The sequence below is a fragment of the Mustelus asterias genome, chromosome 3 (assembly GCF_964213995.1).
Source record: "Mustelus asterias chromosome 3, sMusAst1.hap1.1, whole genome shotgun sequence".
Lineage (NCBI taxonomy): Eukaryota > Metazoa > Chordata > Chondrichthyes > Carcharhiniformes > Triakidae > Mustelus > Mustelus asterias.
Window position 1 is genome coordinate 132,205,638 of NC_135803.1, and position 25,367 is coordinate 132,231,004.

Consider the following 25,367-nt stretch of genomic DNA (forward strand, 5'->3'; position numbering starts at 1 on the left):
GTGAATTGAGTTTGTGTCTTTATATGCCCTGTTTGTGAACAGAACTCCCACTTACCTGATGAAGGAGCAGCGCTCCAAAAGCTAGTGGCTTTTGCTACCAAATAAACCTGTTGGACTTTAACCTGGTGTTGTGAGACTTCTTACTGTGTTTACCCCAGTCCAACGCCGGCATCTCCACATCATGACTACTTGAGTAGCACAGTGGGTCAGGAATATCGTGCCCTATATGTGCATTCTAGAATAAAGAAACAGTGCAAGTAATGTTGCTATGAATGAGATTATTGAGAGGAAGCCACAGAAGCTGTATTTCTGGGATCCATATAATTTGTCTGAATCTCTAGCCACTCCTATCTTTCTATTGGTCACCTCTACTAAGACAGTCTTGCCAAATTTCTGCAATGATGTAAGGGTAATTTTGGCAGTAAGTAAACTGCTAAGTACATCGGTCTGTATGATTTTGGACTGAATTCAGAGACAAAGAGGTTTTCTGCAAACCATGAAACAGTGTTACAGAATTCTGTTGCTTAAATCATTAAACACTGACATTTACAAGTAGGGCAATCAGAGAGCTCTTTCCAAAGAATTGTGGAATACAGCATTCTGTTTAACTGGTTGGCTTAGACTTTCAGTCTCCCTTCCCCCCACCCAACTGTTGGGAGAAATGTGGAAAATGTAGGGTGAAATTCTCTGCCTTCCCAGCCATGTGTTTCCTGCCTGCGGGAGGTGGTGTGTTGTTTGTTAGTGGCGAGATTCTCTGGTTCCGCTGCTGTCAATGGGAATTCCCATTGACGTCACCCCACGCCAGCGGGAAACCCGTGGGCTGGGGTGTGCTGCTGGCAGGACCAAAGAATCACGCGGCGTGAACGGCCAGAGAATTCCGGCCATAGTTTCTGCTATATTCATTAAAACACTGGGCACAGGGGCTGTTGGTTGTGTGTTTGGTGTTGAGTTGGTGGCTGAGTCCTCAGGGCATAAAGCCTGTAAAAGTACAGATCCCAAAATGAAGAGAAACTATACTGTGGACAACTCATTGGCTGCCTGTGTGTCGACTCACCTGAGGCCTGGCAAGCCTCTTCACTTGGTCCGTCTGTCATCTGTAATTGACTACAAGACTGGAACTGGAGCCAGCATCAGGGTTGCAGTATCTCCAGGATATCCCACAGGAGCAGCACCCTACCCAAGGTGAAAGTGGCTCCCTCTTATTAATTAAGGTGTTACAATTTTATGGTTTATACGATTATTATCTTTTGGAACTGATTCTTTAAATTAAAGGTAAATGAAGGAGTTCTTGTGAGCTGTTCTGAAGTCTGCCTGACAGTAATTTGAGGTGCTTTGATCAAAGGGAGGCTCAGATTATTTTACTGAGAAGATGCAAGGTATTTATGCAAGGAGACAATGGCAGCAGTCTGAGCTTACAATGGATAGGCATTCAATCTCCCAAAGCCCCAGATAGATATCGGGTTGTAAACAGTGTGCTGTAAATTGTCCATTTACTTCTAAGAAGAGTTGGGGTCAAGAATAGCTAATCAGCGTTTCCATCTGGGTGCAATGTTAATGTAATTCACATTGCCATGGGGAAAAGAGCAGAGAAAGCCATTTTTGAGATCAGGTTACAGGCTTCCCTACAAATCAAAGGATACCACAGACAGATAGCAAATCTGTGTGGATTTCAGAGAGAAGAGGCTGTTTGTGGCTGTGTGAACTACCACAGCCAGATGCAGGAGAGAGACATTCTCTAGCTGTTGAAACGCATTCTGCAGCCTCCTCTCCAGCAGATTAATCCTGACATAGCGAGGGGGTTGGAAAATCATCAGTACAGGTTTAATTGCTGGTGGCGGAGATAAAGAACTCTCTAAAAAATGAAGAAAACTGTGTCGACGGCCACTCAAAGGTACGACACGGTGGAACGGGGTTACAGAGGCTCACTGGACGCTAGCAGCAACTGTAGACTGTTTTCTAAGAGGAGTGTAATTCTGTGGAGAGTGTGGCTGATGTTAAGGATAAAAGGGGAAAATTTATTTTTGTATTTTAAAGTACAAGTCGCCTACAAAAAGAAAAGTGTAGTCAGTAGCGCAGTTATTTGTTACGGTCAAAGTTTTAAAACGTGAAATCTTGTGTCATCCTTTTCAGCTGAATGTTTGAGGTTTTTTTTTACAGACGTTATCGATCTCCTCAGAGATCGTAACAGAAGTCTCTGATATTCTGTAATATCACAATATCATAAAGAAGAGAACAAAAGCTTTGAAAATTGCTATCTACACAATGAGTTGGAATGAACAACTGGCATCACCAGCGGGTTAAGTTACTACCGAGAAACATTAGCCCTCGTCTCTACAGTGCAAGCCAGACCAGGAAATCATTCACCATTTCAAAGGTTATATGCTGCCAATGGGGCAAGATGGTTAATTTCGCTGATACTTTTCTTGATATCTCAATAAACATTGTTATCGCAACATATGTGCCATTTTTAAGGTTGTACCATTGTGGAGGTGCTATTATATTTTGTGATCTAGCTCCTTGAACTGGATGTAGTTTCCGGTATGATTTACATACAAAACTATCCAATGTCACCTCATCCTCTGGGACATATTAAATTCACTGTCCAATAAAACTGTTCACTTAATTTCAATATATTCTGCAAGAGATGAGCCTCCCTTGTTAGACTGAATCTTTTACTTTGTAACTATTGCAAAACTCTGTGCTTCAAATGTAGCTCGTTTTAGGATTTCCTTTCATGCTCCAATGTCAACAGCTATTAAAAGTTTGCCTTCAGTTAAGAAAGCAGAGCCGCAAACTGCTCCCAGCTTCTACCAACCACGTTACTGTTAGTGGGAGCTTGCTGTGTCCAAATTGGCTACCATGCTTCCTAAGGCCTGAATTTTTATCGATTGCGGGGTCTCGCTTCCCGCCATCCGGAAAGTCGGCAGGCAGCCCATTTACGCTCGAATGAGCATTAAGCGGCTGCATCCGCCCCTCACTTAGGAGGAAGTCCTGCTTTAGAAAGATAACGGAATCTACACGGCCAGAAGCTCTCCAGTCCCTGCAGGGAGAACGCTGCAACGGGTAGAAGAAGGAATGCAGGAGGAGGCTTGAGCCTGAGTTCAGGGTCCAGAGGCCCAGGTAAATTCATAGGATCCCAGGGCAGGAATGGCCGGGATGACCTAGGGGGTTATGAAGGGGTGGTCGGGTAGTGGGGTGAGGTGAGGTAGGTCGGGAGGTCTGGAAGCCACTAGCCCTTAAATGGGGGGGACGCCCATCTTCAGAAAGGGATTCCTGATGGAGGTGTCCCCTCCCCCATCTCTCTTTCCACCTGAGGTGTAACTTTTCTTTTTACGGTCTTCCCCCCACAGAGGTTCAATCTGCCCGCCAGCCCAACGATTGAGCTGGGTGGGAAAGGGCCCATAGATGGTCATTAATTTAAGGGCACCAGTAGGGGCAAAGGTGGGTTCCTGTCTGAGACCTTTTCCACCCCAGTGTAAAGTTGTTGTGTAGTCGGGGAAAGTGGGCACCCAGAGGGAATCCCATCCCTTCAATTTCACACTCTCCCCTCTCTCTTAAAATTCCACTGATTTGAATAAATTTGATTTATTATTGTCACATGTATTAGTGTACAGTGAAAACCATTGTTTCTTGTGCGCTATACAGACAAAGCATACCACACAAAAAGGAGGAAAGCAGAGACTGCAGAATGTAGTGTTACAGTCATAGCTAGGGTGTAGAGAATGATCAACTTAGTGCGAGGTAGGTCCATTCAAAAGTTTGATGGCAGCAGGGAAGAAGCTGTTCTTAAGTTGGTTGGTACGTGTCCTTGGACTTTTGTATCTTTTTCCTGATGGAAGGAGCTGGAAGAGAGTATGTCTGGGGTGCATGAGGTCCTTGATTATGCTGGCTGCTTTTCCGAGGCAGCGGGAAGTGTAGACAGAGTCAATGGATGGGATGCTGGTTTGAGTGATGGACTGGGCTTCGTTCATGACCCTTGGTAGTTTCTTGCGGTCTTGGACAGAGCAGGAGCCATACCAAGCTGTGATACAACCAGAAAGAATGCTTTCTATGATACATCTGTAAAAGTTGGTGAGAGTCGTAGCAGACATGACAAATTTCCTTAGTCTTCTGAGAAAGTAGAGGCGTTGGTGGGCTTTCTTAACTATAGCTTTGGCATGGAGGGACCAAGACAGGTTGTTGGTGATCTGGACACCTAAAAACTTGAAGCTCTCGACCATTTCTACTTTGTCCCCATTGATGTATACCGGGCCATGTTCTCCACTATGCTTCCTGAAGTCGATGACTATCTCCTTTGTTTTGTTGACATTGAGTGAGAGATTATTGTCATCGCACCAGTTCACCAGATCGCTATCTCTTTCCATACTCTCACTAGAGGGTGAGCCTGAAATTCTGGCCAATATTAGAAGTGACTACATTTCAAACAGTACTCCATTTTCTATAAAACACTCTGGGAAGTCCTGAGATCATGAAAGGTGCTTTATAAATGCAATTCATTTTCAATAGTGCTCTGCATTGAGTTTGCAGAAAACACATTGGCTTGCCTTCCACCAGCCCATCTTTCAACCACATCCCCCCCACCCCCAGGAAAGCCTTTTATACAATAAAGAATGATGTCAGGGTGGTGGAATAATATTTTTTTAACAGAACTATTTTTGCAGCTGTCGTCAACCTGTACAATAAAATTTTGTAAATTTGCTACCAAACGTTCCATTGAATTTATATCCGTGCTATTGATCCACAAGGCTCTCCCTTTAATAAAAATCCAAAATGCTGACCTCCATTGTAATACTTCACAAACTTGCTTACACCAACAGGCTACCTAATCAGTCAACACAGGCTTGTCGTCTTTGCTACACAGAATTACATTTGTTTCATATGGAGTATTCAGCAAGTAGATTAAATTCACAACGACTTTCCTTTCCACATCACCCTCATTGGCCTCATCACTGCGGAGTGCTTCAACAAGTTGTAAATTTGTGAAAAGGACAACATAATTACGAGTTAATCCTACTTTCTTAAAAGTGCTGTCTTCCATGTCAAGGTGGAGGTAAATCTGTCAGAACCACAGAAATTCCTGGCTTTGCCAACAGAATTGAAGCAAACAATTTATTCTTTTCCCGAAAACTATGGACATTTGGCATGAAAGTCAGTTACAGCGGGAGTAACATTTTTCTTTTATAGGACAGTGCTTTCCAAATTTTTTCTGCACTCATGATGATTTCTACATTATAGAATCATAGAATCATAGAGTTTGCCCTGAGTCTGCATCGACACATTAGAAACACCTGAACTCCCACCTAATCCCATCTGCCAGCACTTGGCCCATAGCCCTGAATGCTACGATGTGCCAAGTGCTCATCCAGATACTTTTTAAAAAGATGTGAGGCAACCCGCCTCCACCACCCTCCCAGGCAGTTCATTCTAGACTCGATGGGCCGAATGGCCTCTTTCTGTACTGTAGGGTTTCTATGATTCTATGATGATCACCACCCTGTAGGTAAAAATGTTTTTCCTCACATCCTCCCTAAACCTCCTGTTCCTCATCTTGAGCCTATGTCCCCTCGTGACTGACCCTTAGGGGAACAGCTGCTCCTTATCCACTGATACATCACTGTGGGAAAAATCCATTAATTTCCTACATTGGAACCAAAGTAAATACGCCTGTCAGTAATTGAATTGCTATGATATGCTGACATCTTAACAAAACTCACATTGCACTGATAAAGCTGTCCGTTCCTTGAACTCTCCAACAAATTACCTACTAAAAACTTCCAAAGGGGGCTGATGCCCTGTAAGTATTGCAGAGATATACTATACCCAGATAATTCCCACCTTTCTCTTCAAGATGCTTTAAATTCAGTTCACAAAGTATTCTTTAATCTAATTTAGAGGGTGAAATCTTACCAAAAAATGGCACAGTGTTGGCTCCAGTGAGAAAAATGGTGCGTTTCTCTCCAGGTCTTACCACACTCACCAAAAAAAAAGTTTGCATGTTTCACGCTGTTAAATTGGGGGCGGAGCCTCACCACACCGACAAAACCCAACTGCATAGCATTTAAACATGGCGCCCCGATCACAGCTAACAATGACCCACCAGCCAACCATGGAGGTCTTAGTGGCTCCCCACCCTCCCCTGCCCCCGATCAGAACCAGCATTCACACACCAACCACCTTCCCCTCCCCACCCCACTGGATCTGAGCCAGCAGCTTCCCCCCGAACATCAGGCCCCTTCCTCCAACCTCCCCCCACCCCCCCTCACACAGTCAGTGGCAGCAACTCCCCTTCCCTCTCACCCCGTACCCACACAGTCAGTGCCAGCACTCCCTCCCCTCTTCCCCCCTAACATTGGACCTCCTTCCCTGACCCTCCCACCCACACGGTCAATGCTGGCACCTCCACACCCCTTCCCCCCCCAAATGGCCATCGCCGGCATCCTTGGCTCTCATATCTCTCCCCCCCCCCCCCACACCCACCACCACAGCTAAATGAATCCACCCCCCCCAATGAGGCTCCGCCTGGGCTCCACCCTGGCATTTCACCCTGGCACAGGTCAGCACTGCAAGGTTGGCATAGGCATGGAGCCAACCTGACACTGTCAACCTGTGCCAAGGGACACTGCCAGGCCACTGCCTACCCATGTCCCTCACCCCCGGGGGCTATATTTACCTTTATGCCCCCTGGGGGTATCCCCATGACGGGTTCACGTCTGGGTGAACCTGTTGTAAACTGCGCTGATGTGATGACATGTTGGAGCGATTTGAATATACAGCAGGGAGTCAATATCTGGTGGGGTGTCTTCAGTTATATTGAAATATATTAACAAGAATGTAAATATGGTCCCCGGAAGGGTAGGGGGTTTTAGTTCAGTCAGGCAGCATGGTCGGCGCAGGCTTGGAGGGCCGAAGGGCCTGTTCCTGTGCTGTAATTTTCTTTGTTCTTTGACAGCAAGTCAGGAAAATGAAAGGGTTGCTCTCCGTGTTTCTCACTGTCAGGATCTCCCTGGCAACTTTCTATTACATTGTCCAGAAAGGTAAACTCTCTGCTGGGAATGCAATTCTGTAAAATTTGCCAACTTGGTTCAGATTTTCTTATGAGTTTTAGTCAAGATTAGTGTAAAAGATGTGCCACGCTGCAGTTGACTTAAGCCAGAATTGCATCAGAACCTCACTACTCACTAATTTTCTTGATCATTTGTACCATTCGTGAGTTAAGTCTACTGAAAAATCACCAGCTTCAGCATGCACAAGGTCATAGAACATAGAACATAGAACAGTACAGCACAGAACAGGCCCTTCGGCCCACGATGTTGTGCCGACCTTCATCTGAAACCAAGATCAAGCTATCCCACTCCCTACCATCCTGGTGTGCTCCATGTGCCTATCCAATAACCGCTTAAATGTTCCTAAAGTGTCTGACTCCACTATCACTGCAGGCAGTCCATTCCACACCCCAACCACTCTCTGCGTGAAGAACCTACCTCTGATATCCTTCCTATATCTCCCACCATGAACCCTATAGTTATGCCCCCTCGTAATAGCTCCATCCACCCGAGGAAATAGTCTTTGAACGTTCACTCGATCTATCCCCTTCATCATTTTATAAACCTCTATTAAGTCTCCCCTCAATCTCCTCCGCTCCAGAGAGAACAGCCCCAGCTCCCTCAACCTTTCCTCATAAGACCGACACTCCAAACCAGGCAGCATCCTGGTAAATCTCCTCTGCACTCTTTCCAGCGCTTCCACATCCTTCTTATAGTGAGGTGACCAGAACTGCACGCAATATTCCAAATGCGGTCTCACCAAGGTCCTGTACAGTTGCAGCATAACCCCACGGCTCTTAAACTCCAACCCCCTGTTAATAAAAGCTAACACACTATATGCCTTCTTCACAGCTCTATCCACTTGAGTGGCAACCTTTAGAGATCTGTGGATATGGACCCCAAGATCTCTCTGTTCCTCCACAGTCTTCAGAACCCTACCTTTGACCCTGTAATCCACATTTAAATTAGTCCTACCAAAATGAATCACCTCACATTTATCAGGGTTAAACTCCATTTGCCATTTTTCAGCCCAGCTTTGCATCCTATCTATGTCTCTTTGCAGCCTACAACACCCCTCCACCTCATCCACTACTCCACCAATCTTGGTGTCATCAGCAAATTTACTGATCCACCCTTCAGCCCCCTCCTCTAAGTCATTAATAAAAATCACAAAGAGCAGAGGACCAAGCACCGATCCCTGCGGCACTCCGCTAGCAACCTGCCTCCAGTCCGAAAATTTTCCATCCACCACCACCCTCTGTCTTCGATCAGATAGCCAGTTACCTATCCAATCGGCCAACTTTCCCTCTATCCCACACCTCCTCACTTTCATCATAAGCCGACCATGGGGGACCTTATCAAACGCCTTACTAAAATCCATGTATATGACAGATTACAAATTTGCCAGCATGGGTGCGCATTCTGAATAGAAGGAACCCTTATGTCCAGATGTTCAGGTGCAACAGAACCCAAAGTCACTCTTGCTGGTGTTCTTCTCTTAGCAGCTCTGTATTTGCTTTATCTTTGAATGTTTTGTTTTAGTAGGATCAGAATCTGTTAGATTACAAAGTCAAACGTTTCCAAAATCGTGCTTTCTTACTATGCAGGGACGAAGCCTCAATTGCTTACGTTCATATCAGTTTCTTCATAAGTACATAAGAACTAGGAGCAGGAGTCGGCCATCTGGCCCCTCAAGCCTGCTCCGTCATTCAATAAGATCATGGCTGATCTTTTTGTGGACTCAGCTCCATTTATCCACCCGCTCACCATAACTCTTAATTCCATTACTGTTCAAACATTTATCCCTTACCTTAAAAACATTCAATGAGGTAGCTTCAACTGCTTCACTGGGCAGGGAATTCCAGATTCACAACCCTTTGTGTGAAGAAGTTCCTCCTCAACTCAGTCCTAAATCTGCTTCCCCTTATTTCGAGGCTATGCCCCCTCGTTCTAGTTTCACCCACCAGTGAAAACAACTTCCCTGCTTCTACCTTATCTATTCCCTTCATAATCTTATATGTTTCTATAAGATCTCCCCTCACTCTTCTGAATTCCAATGAGTATAGCCTCAGTCTACTCAGTCTCTCCTCATAAGCCAACCCTCTCAACTCCGGAATCAACCTAGTAAATCTCCTCTGCATCCCCTCCAGTACCAGTATATCCTTTCTCAAGGAGACCAAAACTGTACACAGTACTCCAGGTGTGGCCTCACCAGCACCTTAACCTCGCTGTTTTTAAACTCCATCCCTCTAGCAATGAAGGACAAAATTCCATTTGCCTTCTTAATTACCTGCTGCATCTGCAAACCAACTCCTTGAGATTCCTGCACAAGGACACCCAGGTCCCTCTGCACAGCAGCATACTGCAATTTTTTTTACTATTTAAATAATAGTCCATTTTGTTGTTATTCCTACCAAAATGGATGACCTCACATTCACCTCCATTCATTTGCAGCACATACTAACCAATTCATAGTAATGTCCCTCAGTCTATTTGGAGAAATCCCCACCCTATATAGTGTCTATAGCGACAGACAAGCAGCAGTATCTTTGAATTGAAGCTTGCATTTCCACTATGGCATCGGGGCATAGCTGAGTGTATGTAATCAATGTGAAGTGATCAATAAGGCCAAGGGAATAATAGAATGTATTGCCAGTGTGTTAGATTACGGAATTGATTCTTTTCCACAACAGACAGCCTCTCCGTCATGGTGAAAATAATAGGTGAGCCTGAAATTGCCAGTCCTACCCCTGAACGCAGCATTCCCTGTTTTAGTGGGGTGGCTTTTGATCCGTACCCGCACAGTTCATAGAGACTGGTCATTTGAATTGTCAGCTGAATCCATTCAAGTCAGATTCTGGTAGCCCAGGAGTACATGCAGAGTAGATCTGGTAAGAGCAGGTTTGAACTTTGTGCATTTCTCTGGATAGCCAAGGTACACTTTTAAAGAGGTAAGATACCTCTTTGGATCTGGTCCAGGACACCTTTGCTAGAGGTTAGGTGCCCTTTGGGAAAGGTAAAGTGCTCTTTGGAATTTCTAAAAGGGGGGTTGAATGTGCATAAAAAGCACATCAACTCATTAACTGTCAAGCTTATTGGAACGGTCAACAGGCTGGTCAAGATCAACTGTTAAAACTGTCAAGAGGATCTGCAAAAATGACCTATCAAAAGTGTCATGAGGAACTGTCAAGAGGACCTGTCAGATGTGTCAAGAGGTACTCTCAAATGCAACTGTCAAAGGGAGCTGGCAATCTGTCAAGGCATTTAAAAGTCCTGTCCTTTCAATGTTTTGGGGGGAAAAATGTTTATGGAGTGTTAAAAATAAATCATTGCTTGCTATTTCACCTTGTCTGCTGACATTGGCCTGTGGGCTTCCATGACTATATTACTGCTGCATGATTGATTTGACAACCATCCATTATCACAGTTGGGTGTCTGCCATATCACAGGTTGATTGACAGCTCCTAGTAGTTATAGACTCTTTAGAGTGGGGCTATGAATTTGAATGCTTGCTGTCATCAGGGATTGTGCACTTGAATGAAATATTTGTTGTTATAAGACTTCACGTAGTCGTAGGAATGTAAATATAGTAAATGGGATTTTACGACTGACAGTTTTTTTCGACAGAGTGAAATCTGCAATCAACACCTTGAATTTAATTTTATAAAACTTTATTTTATCTCATCTCTGAGTGGTACCTAAAATCTTCCCGTGGTGGATACCGAGTGAGTCACCATGGTTGGTGGTAGGTGGGGAAAATTGGTTGACATGATTTGGCACCACATTGGCATAGGGGCTATAATGGGTCTTGTGGGGTGGGTGCAGACGCATAGGTAAGAATAGAGGTATTAAGGGGCCATACGAGTGGGTACAGGGGCATAGATTGGCATGGAGGGTAGGAGGGGTCTAGGGGATGGACACAGGGCACGAGTTGGCATGGACGGGGCATGGGGAGTGTTTGGCGGGAGTGAGGGGGTTAAGGTTGAGGGCTGGTGGGATGTTTACATCTTATTCTTTTAAAAATCTTTGGATGCAGTGCCAGAGCCCTAAGGAAGGCCTTCCACCCAGCTCACCCCTACACCTGGCATCTTCCACGTTACTTCACTCACCCTGACTTTAAACATCCCCGACCCCACCCCCGAACTGAAAATCTGACACCCAGATAACCATTTTCAAAAGTCGCGTTTGTGAAGCCGGGAATTCTCCCACTCTGCACAACCAACACGTGGATGAAAATTCAGGCCTACCTGTTCTCATGGAATCATAGAATCCCTACAGTGCAGCAGGAGGCCATTCGGCCCATCGAGTCTGCACTGACCACAATCCCACCCAGGCCCTATTCCCGTAACCCCACGTATTTACCCTGCTGATCCCCTGACATTAGGGTCAATTTAGCATGGCCGATCAACCTAACCTACACATCTTTGGACTGTGGGAGGAAACCGGAGCACCCAGAGGAAACCCATGCAGACACGGGGAGAACGTGCAAACTCCACACAGACAGTGACCCGAGGCCAGAATTGAACACGGGTCTCTGGCGCTGGGAGGTAGCAGTGCTAACCACTGTGCCGCTCCAATTCTATTTTACAATTAAACCTTGGATAGATCACTGGGGGATCTTCATTGGGAATACTGTGTGGTATCTGGCACCCACCCTTCAAGAGAGCATTGATATATTGCAGAAGGCTCAGAGAATAAGGATATTCAGGTTGTAAGTTAGGATAAAGCTGCACAGACACAAGTGGCAAAGCAAATGAGAATTGACCGAAATTAAACATCGTCATAAATGATGAGCCAAATGGTTAATTTAATTACTGGCAGATTCCTAGAGCTCTGCTCAATTTATATTAGGCAAGTCACGAAATAACATTTTCTTCAGAAGATTAATTATGATCCACATTCTTGAGCAAATGAAATTTTCTGGAGTTTGAATTCAAGCCTTAATTAAACTATGGTAATCCAAAATGTTATCAATCATATATCTCTGCTGAAACGATGAGCCACAAATTAAATTCAGGTGCTGTGAATTAGCTCAGTGAATTAATGGGCAATGATAAATGCGTTTGCGTACCAACAACAATTTGCATTTATGTAGCATCTTTAACATAGCTAAACATCCAAGGCACTTCACAGCAGCGTAAACAAACAAAAATCAATATGGAGCCAAAGAAGGAGACGATAGGTTAGATGACCAAATGTTTGGTCAAAGAGAGAAAATGCTGAAACTACTCAGTTAGCCAGCCAGCAGATGTAAGAAGAGAAACAGAATCTACAGGCGAGATTTTCCAGTCCAAACAGCGGGAAACCCCGTTAACAGAGGCTGATTAGTTGCTGGCCAAAAGCGGGCGACATCCTCAAAGCACGCCACCTGGGGGAATCCTGCCCATAGTTTCAGGTCGACAACTTCTCATTGAAGATTGTGACCTGAAAAGTTAATCCTGTTTTCCCCTCCACAAATGCTGCCTGGCCTGCTGAGTAATTCTAGCGTCTTCTGTTTATTATTTCAGATTTCCTGTATCCACAGCAATTTGTGACTGAGGTTTTGGAGGGATTTGAAGACAATGGAAAGAAACGAGAATTTCCAAACCAATAACAACTTGTATTTACAGAGTGCTTTAACAGAATGAAATACCCCATGGCACTTCACATAACCATCATCTGACAAAATTTGACACAGGTCCACATGAGGAGGTATCTGGACAAGAAGGCAGCTCACCATTACCTTCTCAAGGGTAATTAACGATGAGCAATAAATGCTGTTCTAGCCAGCAATGCCCACATCCCATGAATGAATTAAAAATGAAAGGACAGGTGACCTAAAGCTTGGTCAAAGAGGTGTGTTTGATGGAATGTCTTATCGAGGAGGATAGGGATTGAGCGGCACGGTGGTTTAGGAAAGGAATTTGAGCTGATGGTCTGGCTCAATCACCGCAGCAAGGGAAAAGAAATCAAAATTGTTCCAGAGGCCAGAATTGGAGAAACACTGGGGTCTTGGGGAATTGTACAGCTGGAGATGCTGACAGAGACCGGAACGGCTGAGGCCGTGGAGGGATTTTAAAAAATAAATACATATGAGGCATTGCTGGACCTGGGGTGAACTTAGAGCCAATTCGGATATGGGCAGCAGACTTATGGACGTGCTCAAAACATTTGGAGGGTAGGGAATTTAAGGGTGGTCAGGATAACATTGGAATAATTGAATCTGAAAAGATGAGTTGAGTTTTACAAGCTGAGATAGAGGAGGATGCCAACAAAATCATGGAGGTGGAAGGTGGCAGTCTTTGTGATGGACAGAATATGTGGTCAGAAGTTTAACTCTGAGTCAAATCGGACAGGGAAGCCGTGGAGCAGTTTGGTTTGACCCGAGACAATGGCCAGAGAAGGGCGTTGAATTGGTGGCTAGGGTGTGGAGCTTATGGCAGGGGCTGAAGAAAATGTCTTTGGTCTTCCTAATGTTTACCTGGGGAAAATTCTGGTTCATCCGAGATTGGACAAACAGACTGACAACACAGAGGCAGTGGAAGGGTTGAGAATTATGATGTTGAGGCAAAACTGGGTATCATCAGCATGCATGGAGAACCCGACTGTACATCCTCCGAGGATGTCACCGAGGGCAGCAGGTAGCTGAGAAATTGGAGGCAGCCAAGTGGAGGTCAATTCCAGAGGGAACAATGGAGGAAACAGGCTAGTAATGACTATGACTTTATCCCATTGCATTTGCTACATTAAGACAACATTATGTCACTAAACATGCAAACCAAACTACAAACATCCGCTACTGTTATTTTTTCCATTTTAACTTAAAATGTTGAATTGCAAAATATTTCTCTAACCTCAAGCCAGCAGGATGAGCCCAACATTACAAAGTAATTATGAAAGGATTTATAGAATGTTTATAAATGTTGCGTGAAATTGACTTTTTGAACCAAAGTAACAATTTGCTTCCAAAAACTAAATTTTAAAATGCTAACGTGATTTAATCATCATGGAAGAATCCCTAAGGTGCAGAAGGAGGCCATTTGGCCCATCGAGCCTGCACCGACAACAATCCCACCCAGGCCCGATCACCGTAACCCCACGTATTTACCCTGCTAATCCCCCTGACACTAAGTGGCTATTCAGCATGGCCAATCAACCTAACCAACACATCTTTGGAGTGTGGGAGGAAACCGGAGCACCCGGAGGAAACCCACGCAGACACGGGGAGAGAGTGTGCAAATCCAAACAGACAGTCACCCGAGGCCAGAATTGAACCGGCGCTCCTGACGCTGTGAGGCAGTCGTACAAACCACTGTGCCACCGTGCCGCCCTGGCTAAAATTATTTCCCCTTTGATTGAATTGGTTGAATTGGGGTCATATCCTCGCACTGTCGGGGAAGGAGTCACCACGCAGTGATTTTTTCTCACATTGACCTATTAGGGTCAATAAGAGACCCAGCAGCTTAGAAGAAACAGGCGCCTGCCTTTTCAGGCAAGAGGGAGAGGATACTTCCTTCATTCAGGTCACCATTAGGACCCTTCCACAATGCGGTTTCTGCTGCAGCTGAAGCCAGGCAGGTGGGGGTCCCCCACCTACTGCCAGGAGCCACCTCCAGAATGTTGGCCTCATCCCTCTGACAATGTTCGAAATACAGGTCCCTTTAAGAGTAACCAGTTCGAGCTTCAGGGTGAATGGAGAGCAGCTGATTCTCATTGAAGCTTGTACTTAAGAGCTGGGTTTTCCCCCAGTTGGGGTTGTGTTTGGGCAGGGCGAGGATCCAAAAGGGTTGAGTAGAGACCAGTGTGTGAATTCAACTATAGTATCACAGTAAAACATTTGTCAATCATCAGAATGTCTTCTGCTACCTAATTTGGTAAATGGACATTCATCTGTAAAACACCCGCTGCCTTGTGGGTAACAGGGTCAATAGGCCATATTAGGCCAGTAACCAGCCTTAATTGCTGATCCCCACTCAGGAAAATTGTCCAAGATAGGATGATGCTGATAAACTTGGCTAGACATATGAATCTCCATGCTCTTCCCCTCCTCCATCCTCGCCCCCATCTAGAAACTCAAATCCTATCCAGAATTCCTATTTAAGCTTATAACTAGATTAAGACTTTCTCCTGTACATTTTTATATTATATAATTGCATGCTGGTACGTCACTGTTCAACTATCTTGGCAGCAAATTCTCCGGTGTTTAATGATGCAAGGATATATTTTTCTCAAAGAAAACTTTTGTTCAATATCCAGACTTGTCAGAGAATAAAAAGCTGTTTGAAAATTATTTCATGTTGAAATGTGCAATTGTTCACATTATCATGTCAACTTTCCAGCTGGTATGTTATTGGATTTGATGTTTCTGTCCTGCAGATTTTCGCGAAGTTTGATTAGGTTGAAATTTCTACTCTGCATTGTTTCAGAGTCTAAAATAATATAAACATTAATGTTCTAATGGATTCCTTTGGTTATTTTATCATAAATGTACAAAAAGGTCACATTTAACAATAATACTGCTTGCTTCTATGTTCATCGATATTCTGGATCATAGGCTGGAATTTTACAGAGCCTTTGGGGACAGGCCAGAGGCAGGAAGGCTGGCAAAATGGCATGGGAAGGTATCAGGTGGCATCCCTGACAACAACTTCTGCCATTTTCAGTGGCAAGAAAGATAGCAGATAACCCACCCATGTGGTGATCAACTGAGCCAATGGGGCCTTTACCATGTGGGAAGACTGCAAGGTAAATCCTGTCGGGTTACTGGGGCCGCTCCTTTTCGGGCACTCTTTGGCCAACAAAGGATCCCCCCTGACAGCAACTGGCCCCCTCAGCACCACCTGGTCTCAGCAACGACTGGCCAAGGCCTGTCTGACTGGCCCTGGTGCCCCCAGAACCCACTTACCTGTCTGTGAGGGCAAATGTCCAGTAATGAGTCCTCAGTTCAGTGGTCATCCCTAGCTGTGGCACTGCTTAGGTTGCTGGCCCTCAGACTGGGCAGTCTTGAAGATGGCAAACACTTGATTGGCTGTTGCTTGTACAATGTAGCCCCAGGCCCTTCTACCCACTGATGGAAAGTTTCAACCCACTGAACCCCCCCACCCCCTTTCAACTCTGGCAGCTGAACTCCTGCCAACTCCAAAACATCTCAACCAAAGTTTTTAAATCAGCAGCATTCACAGTGCCGTGCACATGTCTTCATTTTTTTGACTGGACAAATGCTATTTAATTGACTGCACCTATTACTGCAGTTGGTTGAACACTTCTGTTTCAGCATAGCACTTTGGATCACATCCCATCTACATTGGTGAGATGAAAGTTTATGCTATCATCTACTGACTAACTGAACTTGATATAAACTTGAGCAGTGTTTGTACAATTTCTACTGGCGGCAGGTCTGTGGCACCAGCAAAATAGCTTGATTTTCACTCAGGCCGCAGAAGAACTGGTGTGGAAAATTATCACTGGCACGGCAAGGGCTACACTCTGTAGGTGTCCAAAAATCACTGCTCAGTCCCTCTGCTATCCAAACTTTTTTGAGTTGATTTAATTTGAAATATTTCTCCTTTCGTTAAAGTTTTCTATTGCTGCACATTTTCAAATTTCTTGTAGTATAAGATACTATGTACGGTAAAGGTAGAGTAAAAAAATTGAGGTCATTGTTTATTGTATCATTTTTAATAATGAACCTCTTTACATTGTTGTAAAGTTTATACATTGAAAAGTTTAGGTTTTGCCAATTGACTCAGGCTTCGCTCTCATTACTCAGCTGAAGTTTGTTGGGGAATTAAAAGCTACAGTGGTTAAATAACACTGCCTTTCACCTTGGAATACACGCTCAACTCTAGCCCTGACTCTGGCGATGGAGGTCACATTGTTGCTGGCAATTAGGATCCTATCCAATTATGTCACTGGGAGTTTAGTAAATCACAGTGTGGGCATACCAAATGTTTAGACTATGCTCATTCAATCTGTTAATAACACCCAGCAGCACTGATATAGTTTTTTCTCATCCAAGTCTGGATTCTGTCTGGAGAGAATGTTTTGAGCTGTCGGTTGGATTACAGTAGTGATGAATTAAATGGACCTTAACGCTCATCGTTCATCATGCTTTCAGATGTATATTGTATTTGGCTGGGTTCTTGCTTGAGGAATTCACCTCAAATGCATCGTGTGCTGTTTTTTGTTTCATCATATTCTCCATCTCCCATATCATCCTTGGAGCCCTGGCTTTGATTGCTCTAGCTTTCCCACTTGTTGAAATGTACCTGCTGTATCTCCTCCTTAATGATCATCCATTGTTGCGCTGTTTTTTTCCTGTCAGTCTTTGGTTCCAGTTTAGATCTCCTCTCAATCCATTCAAGTTTCTCTTTTTGATGTCCCACTTTAAATTGTTCATTTGTCTGCTTCATTGCTTATCTAAAACTTCTAATACAATGATAATTCTTATCCGAGGGTTCCCCAATAAATACTTGGTCTATGTGGGCCACCTCATTTCACAGCACCAGATCCAGCAATGTCTTCTTCTTAGCTGGACCAAGAACTTATTGGTCAAGGAATTTCTTCTAAATGAATTTCAGAAATTCCTACTCCTCCTTATCCTTCACACTAACATTATCCCAATCAATATTTGGGCAATTAAGGTCACCCAATATCACCACCCTTAGTTCTTGCTCTTCTCTGATTTCCCTGCAGGTTTGCTTCTTTAGCTCAATATCTGGGAGCCAATGGAATATCCTCAGAATATCCTTAGTTGATCATACCTTTCTTCTCAACTCCAAGAAAATAGATTCCGTCCATGTCGCCTTGAGGACATTGTTTCTTTCCAACACTGCAATATCTTTCCTCATAAGTACTGCCACGTCACTACTTATTTTTTTCCTTCCCTACCTTTTCTGAACACTTTTTTTTGGGAGTAATTTTTCTAGTCCTGCAGGAATTGTCGCAGCCAGATGGAAAATTTGGCAGACCACTTAAAAGTCCGTTGATCTTGGACAGAAATTTCCAGTCTCGGGACTGAAAAATCCACCCCTTGTACCCATGAATATTAACATCAGTCTTCACAATCTTAAGCTACGTTTTCTTTACTATTACTACATCATATTCCCATGCACATATTTGTGTGTGTAGCTCACCAACCTTACTCACCACAGTTTGTTTACATACATACATTCTAAATCTGTCTTTGGATTGCTCATAGTCCTTCTGGTCCTAGCTAATATCGTACTGCCTCATTCTACAGTACTGTCTAAGACTCTCATTTCTTAATGCACCTTCTTCCGCTTTTCAACTTCTAGACGCTGGTGTCCACCCTTCACCAACCACATTAGTGAATTTCTCCAGGAGGACATTGACCCCACTCTGTTGAGATGCAACTCTTCCCTTTCAAATGGGTGCCTTGTGCCTAGAACTGGTTCCCAATGTCCCATAATCTGAAGCCCACCCACTTGCATCATGCCTAAAGACACACATTGATCCTCCCTATCTTCCTATGTCTATCATCTGTCATGTGGTACTGGGAATAATCCAGACAGCCTGCTTTTTAACTTCCTCCCTAGCTCCTGAAAAGTTTGTGTAGGATCTCAACACCTGCTTGTCATTGCTACTGATGTGTAGCACAACTTCCAGCTCACTCCCTCCTACAGAATAGTCTGTGATGTCCTTTGCCCTAGCAACAGACCATAGGGGGCTTAGGATGAAGATTACAGAAATGGCTGTCTGTCCCTATAACTATGGAATCTCCTCGAATGTCTGCTTGTCTACTCTTTGCTGTTCCCTCCTGTTAAGTCCTTGGCCAATTAGTGCCATGGTCTGAATTGCACTCCTTCCAGGAGCTGTCACTCCCAGCACTCTCCAATGCTGACTGCCAATTTAAGCATGAAATCCACTCCGAAGACCCCTAAAAGTCCTGCCACTCTTTTGAATGACCACCCAGCCTACTATCCTGAACACACTCTGTCTATGGGGTAGCCACCTCCTGGAATGGTATGATCCAGAAAACTCAGCCTCCCTAATGCTCCGCAGTGTCCCAGCTGTTCTTCAAGCTTGGAAACCCTGAGCTCGTTCGTACTCCAGCAGTTGGCAACAGTCCCCACACCTGTGGTCCCCAAGACACATGAAGTGCTGTGAAGTTCCCAAATGGCATAAGAATTGCAAGGCAACAGGACTCAGCTGCCCATGCAGCCATGTCCATGCGTGATCTAACAAAAACTCTATTCCCTCTTTTGGAATCTAGTTAGTACCTTGTCCAAATAATTAATTTTAATGAATGCCTCTAGACCTGTTCTGCGATTAGCAGTCATTCACTTATCGTTATACTTATTCCAGTCAAATGTTTTAAGTTTCCCAGCTCCTAGTGCCCTCATTTAAAGAGAAAGGAGAGATATTCACCTCCAATCACTTACCTGCTTTCCTGTGATACAATGCTTTGATTTTTGATGGTGATTTGGACTGTTGCCATCATCAAAATACCAAAAGAGTTAACCTCCGTCCCCACAGACATGGACACAAAATTCAAACCATTTATATGTATGAATTATTCACACAAGATAAGTGTGAGGTTGTAATCTCATCTGTGGGTTCCCAATACTGTTTGAACATAAGATATGATCAAGTGATCTAGAACAGTAGTCAATCACTCAAATAAAAGCAAAATACTGTAGATTCTGGAGATCTGAAATAAAAAGTACTTGAAAAGCTCATCAGGTCTGGCATATCAGCAAAGAAAGACACAGAGTTAGTGTTTCGAGTCCAGTATAACTTCTTGAGAAGTCACTGATCAATTAATGGGTTATGAATTACTCCATGTTGTCCCTTAGAATCATACAATGCAGAAGAGGCCCTTTGGCCCATCAAGACTGCACTGACACGCGAGAAACACCTGACCTCTCACCTCATCCTATTTACCAGTGCTTACCTTTCTATACAATGCCTACTTTCTGTTTTGACTGGGCACCCTTGTGGATTATTAGGTGCAGTTGGAATAATTAAATCACAATCAAAATCTTTTGGTTAAACACACTGTGGTCATGGTATGGTCACATTGTGCTTTTGTTCAGATAATATCTTTGGGTTGGTAATCCAGGACACTGGGACCACTAATCCCAAGTATGTGGTATTTGAATTCAACATAAAATATCTGTAAATACAAAACAGACAGGTATCAGCAAATCTGACCACGAAGCTGTCAGATTGTTGTAAAACTATTAGATTACTGGGAATGTTAACTGTGAGCGACTAAGATCTTACCCTATATTTGTTTATATAAAATATATAAAGATGTGCTCATTGCTATCTCGAAAAATTTCAAGTTGGATAAAGACGTTAAATGACTGATATATGAAGAAGTCATATGTTTAACTCTGTTTCTCTCTCCACTGATGCTGCCAGACCTGCTGAGTTTTTTCAGCATTTTTGTTTTTATTTCAGATTTCCAGCATCTGCAGTATTTTGCTTCTTTTATTATTATTCTGGCTGAATCTATGTAGAAATCGTAGAAACCATACAGTACAGAAAGAGGCCATTCGGCCCATCGAGTCTGCACCGACCACAATCCCACCCAGGCCCTACCCCCATGTCTGTCTGTGAAATTGAACAAAATAAGCTACCTGACAGTATCAGGGAAACTCACACATTCTTATCCCTGAAGAGCCACTAACGATCCCCATGAGCTGCACAGGCCAGAGCTATACAAAGGCCATCTACATTGCATAACCCAGGCTGGCCAACAGGATTCTGCTTGCCTGCGAAGACAAAGTGCCCTACAAACTTCCTCTCAATTCTTACTGGTTGAGACATTTAACAACCTTGGGGACCCAGGTAAGGGTCAAAGTCAATGTGGAGAGCTGGGAGTCGCATGACATGAGCCGCTAACTGGTGGAACCAGTAATATTGCCTTGCCGAGCTGAAAGGTCTTGGTCTGCTGTTTTATCATCTAACTAGCAGCCTCACTGGCCAGGAGCTCTGAGGCTGATTCATCTCTGCATACCTATCTCATAATGTGAAGTCATCACCACTGGAGAAGTAAATAATCCAGCATCAGTTTTCAGTTCACCGACCTCCATGGAAAAAATCCGCATTGGACTTGGATTATGGACACTGGAATGGACTTGGATTGTGGACTTTGTAATCCACATCAACCAATGTTTACTTTGTCTGTGGTCCCTGCACCGTAAAACCTTCTTTTCTCTATCTCTCCTTTGCTATACAAATTCAAAGGGTGGGAGTGGCGGGGGGGGGGGGGGGGGGCACATTACGAATCCCCTTTTTGCATTTTGATGTGTGTGCAAATAAACTAACCCTTTGAGTTCATCGCGTTTGCTGTGGGGGAAAAACAGTAACTCTGTTTCTTTCTCCAATACTGCTGCCAGACCTGCTGAGTTTTTCCAACACTATTTTTCTATTATTAATAGAAAATTGGGTCACACCAAAACTGAGGGATTGGGACATACACCACCGCTTATAAAGGGGGAAGCAAATCAGAACCTTTCTGTTTACTAGTGGGTGGTTAGAGGGGAAGTTAGTGCTGTTTAACTGAAACTGTAACCAGAAGAAGTGTATCTATATGACTGGACTAGTAATCCAGAGGTTTGAATTAATGATCATTAATATAAATAGCACCACCAGAACCATAACATTTAAATTCAGTTCATTAATAAATCTGGAATGAAAAGCAGTTATCAGTAATTGTTATAAAAACTCATCTGGTTCATTAATGCCAAAAATGGCCATCCTGACCCTGTCTGGGCTACATGCAACTCCAGACTCTCAGCAGGGTGACTGAATCTTAACTGTCCTCTGAAATGGCCTCCCAATCTTTAAGAAGGTGCTTCAACGCCACTTTCTCATGGACAATTATTGTTTGGCAAGAAGCCAGTCTTACATCCAGTAAACTTTTTTTAAAAGAACTAATTCACTAATATTTTTCAGTAAATGAAACCTGCTGCCCTTATCTATGTGTCTTTTTTCATTCATTCCTGGGACAAGGGCGCCTCTGGCTGGCCAGCATTTATTGCCCGTCCCTAGTTGCCCTTGGAGGGTGGTTGAGGATCAACCATATTGCTGTTGCTCCGTAGTCACATGTAGGCCAGGCCGGGTAAGGACGGCAGATTTCCTTCCCTAAAGGACATTAGTGAACCAGATGGGTTTTTCCGACAATCGACAATGGTTTCATGGTCATCAGTAGATTCTTAATTCCAGATATTTTTTATTGAATTCAAATTCCACCAGCTGCCATGGCGGGATTTGAACCCAGGTCCACAGAACATTAGCTAAGTGTCAGGATTAATAGTCGCGTGATAATACCACTAGGCCATAGCTTCCAGTATGTGACCAGTAAGCCACTCAGTTGTAGGGATGGGCAGTAAATGCCAGATTTGCCACATCCTGAGTGCATGAAAATAAACTCTATCCGTCACACATGTACACTGGGACACCTGTCAAGAAATGGATATCTGACTGCCTATGACCACAGAACAACTGCAGAAAAAAAGCTTCAGGATTGAAAGGTCTCCAGGTATGGCATTCTTAATCTTTCATATTATCTGACCTTTTCCACATTGTTCTATCGTGTACAAGTTATTACAGAGAAGCACTCATACCTTATTTACAAAATAATGCGATAATAAATTAGTGATGTAAATCTCCGCTCACAGATTTGAAAAAATTGTTTGCAGTTAATTTTCATTCTAAAACTTCAGATGAAATTAGCCAGGAATGCAACTGTATCCAGCAAAGCTGTTCAAGTCAGCCTATTTCATACACCAGCAGGATGAGCAGAGTCCACCCCCCCCCCCCCCCCCAAGATAACGGGGATAAAGAACTTCCTCATGTCAATCAATTGGCTTGAAAACATCACTGGTCTGTTCTGAGGTTTCTGATAAAATATTTAGTAGACGCGTCTACTTAAAGATAGATTTTGGTATATTTATCACATTCTCTGGCGCTGTTTTTGGAATCTTCATTCCACAATGAAGTGTTTGCCGGTTGGATGGAAATAGGGCCTAACTGGTAGAGCAAAAGCCAAACATGTCCACCTTTGGCCAACAGCAGCAGTTAGTGGTGAGGCCGGTGACAGCGCTGGTTGGCTCTGGGTCCGCTTTGAGCTCTCGCTTCGCCCGCAATGTAGTGGGAGCTGCCTGTGTGTGTGTGGACCACAGCTTGTGTGTGTGTGTGTATCAGAGCCTGTGTGTGTGTGTTTGTGGGGATCACAGCCTGTGTGTGTATGTGTGTGTGAGTGTGTGGGGATCACAGCCTGTGTGTGTGTGTGTTTGTGGGGATCACAGCCTGTGTGTGTGTGTGGGGATCACAGCCTGTGTGTGTCATTCATAGGCACTCCAGTCACTCTGCCCCTTACCTCACCCACACCCGCATCTCTCCCGCCGTTCATCGGATCGCCGTTCATCTCAATGTTTTCCGACTCCATCGTTTGAAGCCACTTCTCTCCAGTATCGAGGGAAGAAGTTCTGTCAAGTGCGGGGAGGGAAGGCTCGGCGCCGAGTAGCCGGAATGTAACACTCTCTAACTGTTGAATAGTCTCTAGCGGCCCCACAGGATGAGGGCGTCCCCGCGGAGTCACTGGCAGCACTGAGATCAACGCTGAAGGGAAACTCCACCTAGTGGGGTCATGCCGAAGCTCTCCGTTCACTATCTGAAACCACTGGGTAACTAACTGCTCGATTCCCGAAATGAGAAAGCCATGTTGTGCATTTAGAACCACTGAAAGGTTGCGTCACAGAAGGAGGCCATTCGGCCCATCTTTTCCACGCCAGCCCGAGGACACCCAGGTGCCTTTTCTAATCCCGCCTTCTTGCACCCGGCCCATAGCCCTGTAGTTTACAGCACTTAAGGTGCAGGACTGGAATGTTCCCGTGTCACCCGCCTTGGGAATGGTAGCGGGCCAGGGCCCGATCATGCAAAGGTCTGTTGACCTCGGGTGGGATTTTCCAGTTTTGGGGCGAGCGCGGCTGGAAAATCCTGCCCAGGTATTTTTTAAAAGAGTTTAGGGTCTCTGCCTCCACCACCAACTTGGACAGCAAATTCTAAACACCACTCTCTACATTAAAAAAAGTTCTTCCTCATGTGAAGTTAATGAATCTTAGCCTGAGTTTTGAGATGCTCCCCATGCTGTAGCTTTCCAGCTCCAGGGCATCGTATTTTTGGGGTGGCTGGGGGTACCCCAACGATACTCTGCGGACCCTGGGTGCTTCCCAGATAAGCTTTGCAGAGTAATTGCCTCAGAAGTGTAAACTTCTGGTGGATAATTTCCCTGCACTGGGGAACCATCCGGAAAATGATTTAAATTGCAAACTTTGGATGACTGTGACTGGATTACATCAGGAAAAGCTAAAAAGATTAAAACTACTTCTGGGTAACTTTTGGACAGATCCACATGGATCCCTCATGGGACTCCTTTTATACTCCTGAACTCCCAGGAGATAGTCCCACTTTCTCATGTCTCACTAACTTGATCGAGTTTTTTGAGCAAGTGACGAAGATGATTGGTGAGGGTAGGGCAGTGGATGTTGTCTGCATGGACTTCAGTAAGGCCTTTGACAAGGTCCCTCATGGCAGACTGGTGCAGAAGGTGAAGTCGCATGGGATCAGAGGTGAGCTGGCAAGGTGGATACAGAACTGGCTCGGTCATAGAAGACAGAGGGTAGCAGTGGAAGGGTGTGTTTCTGAATGGAGGGCTGTGACAAGTGGCGTTCCCCAGGGATCAGTGCTGGGACCTTTGCTGTTCGTAATTCATATAAATGATTTGGAAGAAAATATAACTGGTTTGTTTAGTAAGTTTGCAGATGACACAAAGGTTGATGGATTTGTGGATAGCGATGAGGACCATCAGAGGATACAGCAGGATATAGATCGGTTGGAGACTTGAGCAGAGAGATGGCAGATGGAGTTTAACACATTAAGAGTTTTAACAACACCAGATTAAAGTCCAACAGGTTTATTTGGTAGCAAATGCCATTAGCTTTCGGAGCGCTGCTCCTTCGTCAGATGGAGTGGAAATCTGCTCTCAAACAGGGCATACAGAGACACAAAATCAAGTTACAGAATACTGATTAGAATGAGAATCTCTACAGCCAACCAGGTCTTAAAGATACAGACAATGTGAGTGGAGGGAGCATTAAGCACAGGTTAAAGAGACGTGTATTGTCTCCAGACAGGACAGCCAGTGAGATTCTGCAAGTCCAGGAGGCAAGCTGTGGGGGTTACTGATAGTGTGACATAAACCCAACATCCCGGTTTAGGCCGTCCTCATGTGTGCGGAACGTGGCTATCAGTTTCTGCTCAGCGACTCTGCACTGTCGTGTGTCGTGAAGGCCGCCTTGGAGAACGCTT

The 25,367-nt window shown here is 44.4% G+C and overlaps 1 protein-coding gene across 1 annotated transcript in view; it reads right to left on the reverse strand.

Moving 5' to 3' along the window:
- The window catches only part of LOC144491599 (ninjurin-1-like), a 53,552-nt gene extending 29,825 nt beyond the window's left edge, over nt 1-23,727 (reverse strand). Inside the window, exon 1 of the mRNA XM_078209637.1 lies at nt 23,377-23,727. Within this exon, the coding sequence (XP_078065763.1) occupies nt 23,377-23,445 (69 nt within the window). The 5' untranslated portion in view covers nt 23,446-23,727. The remainder of the gene's footprint in view (nt 1-23,376) is intronic.
- Nucleotides 23,728-25,367: the final 1,640 nt, after the last annotated feature.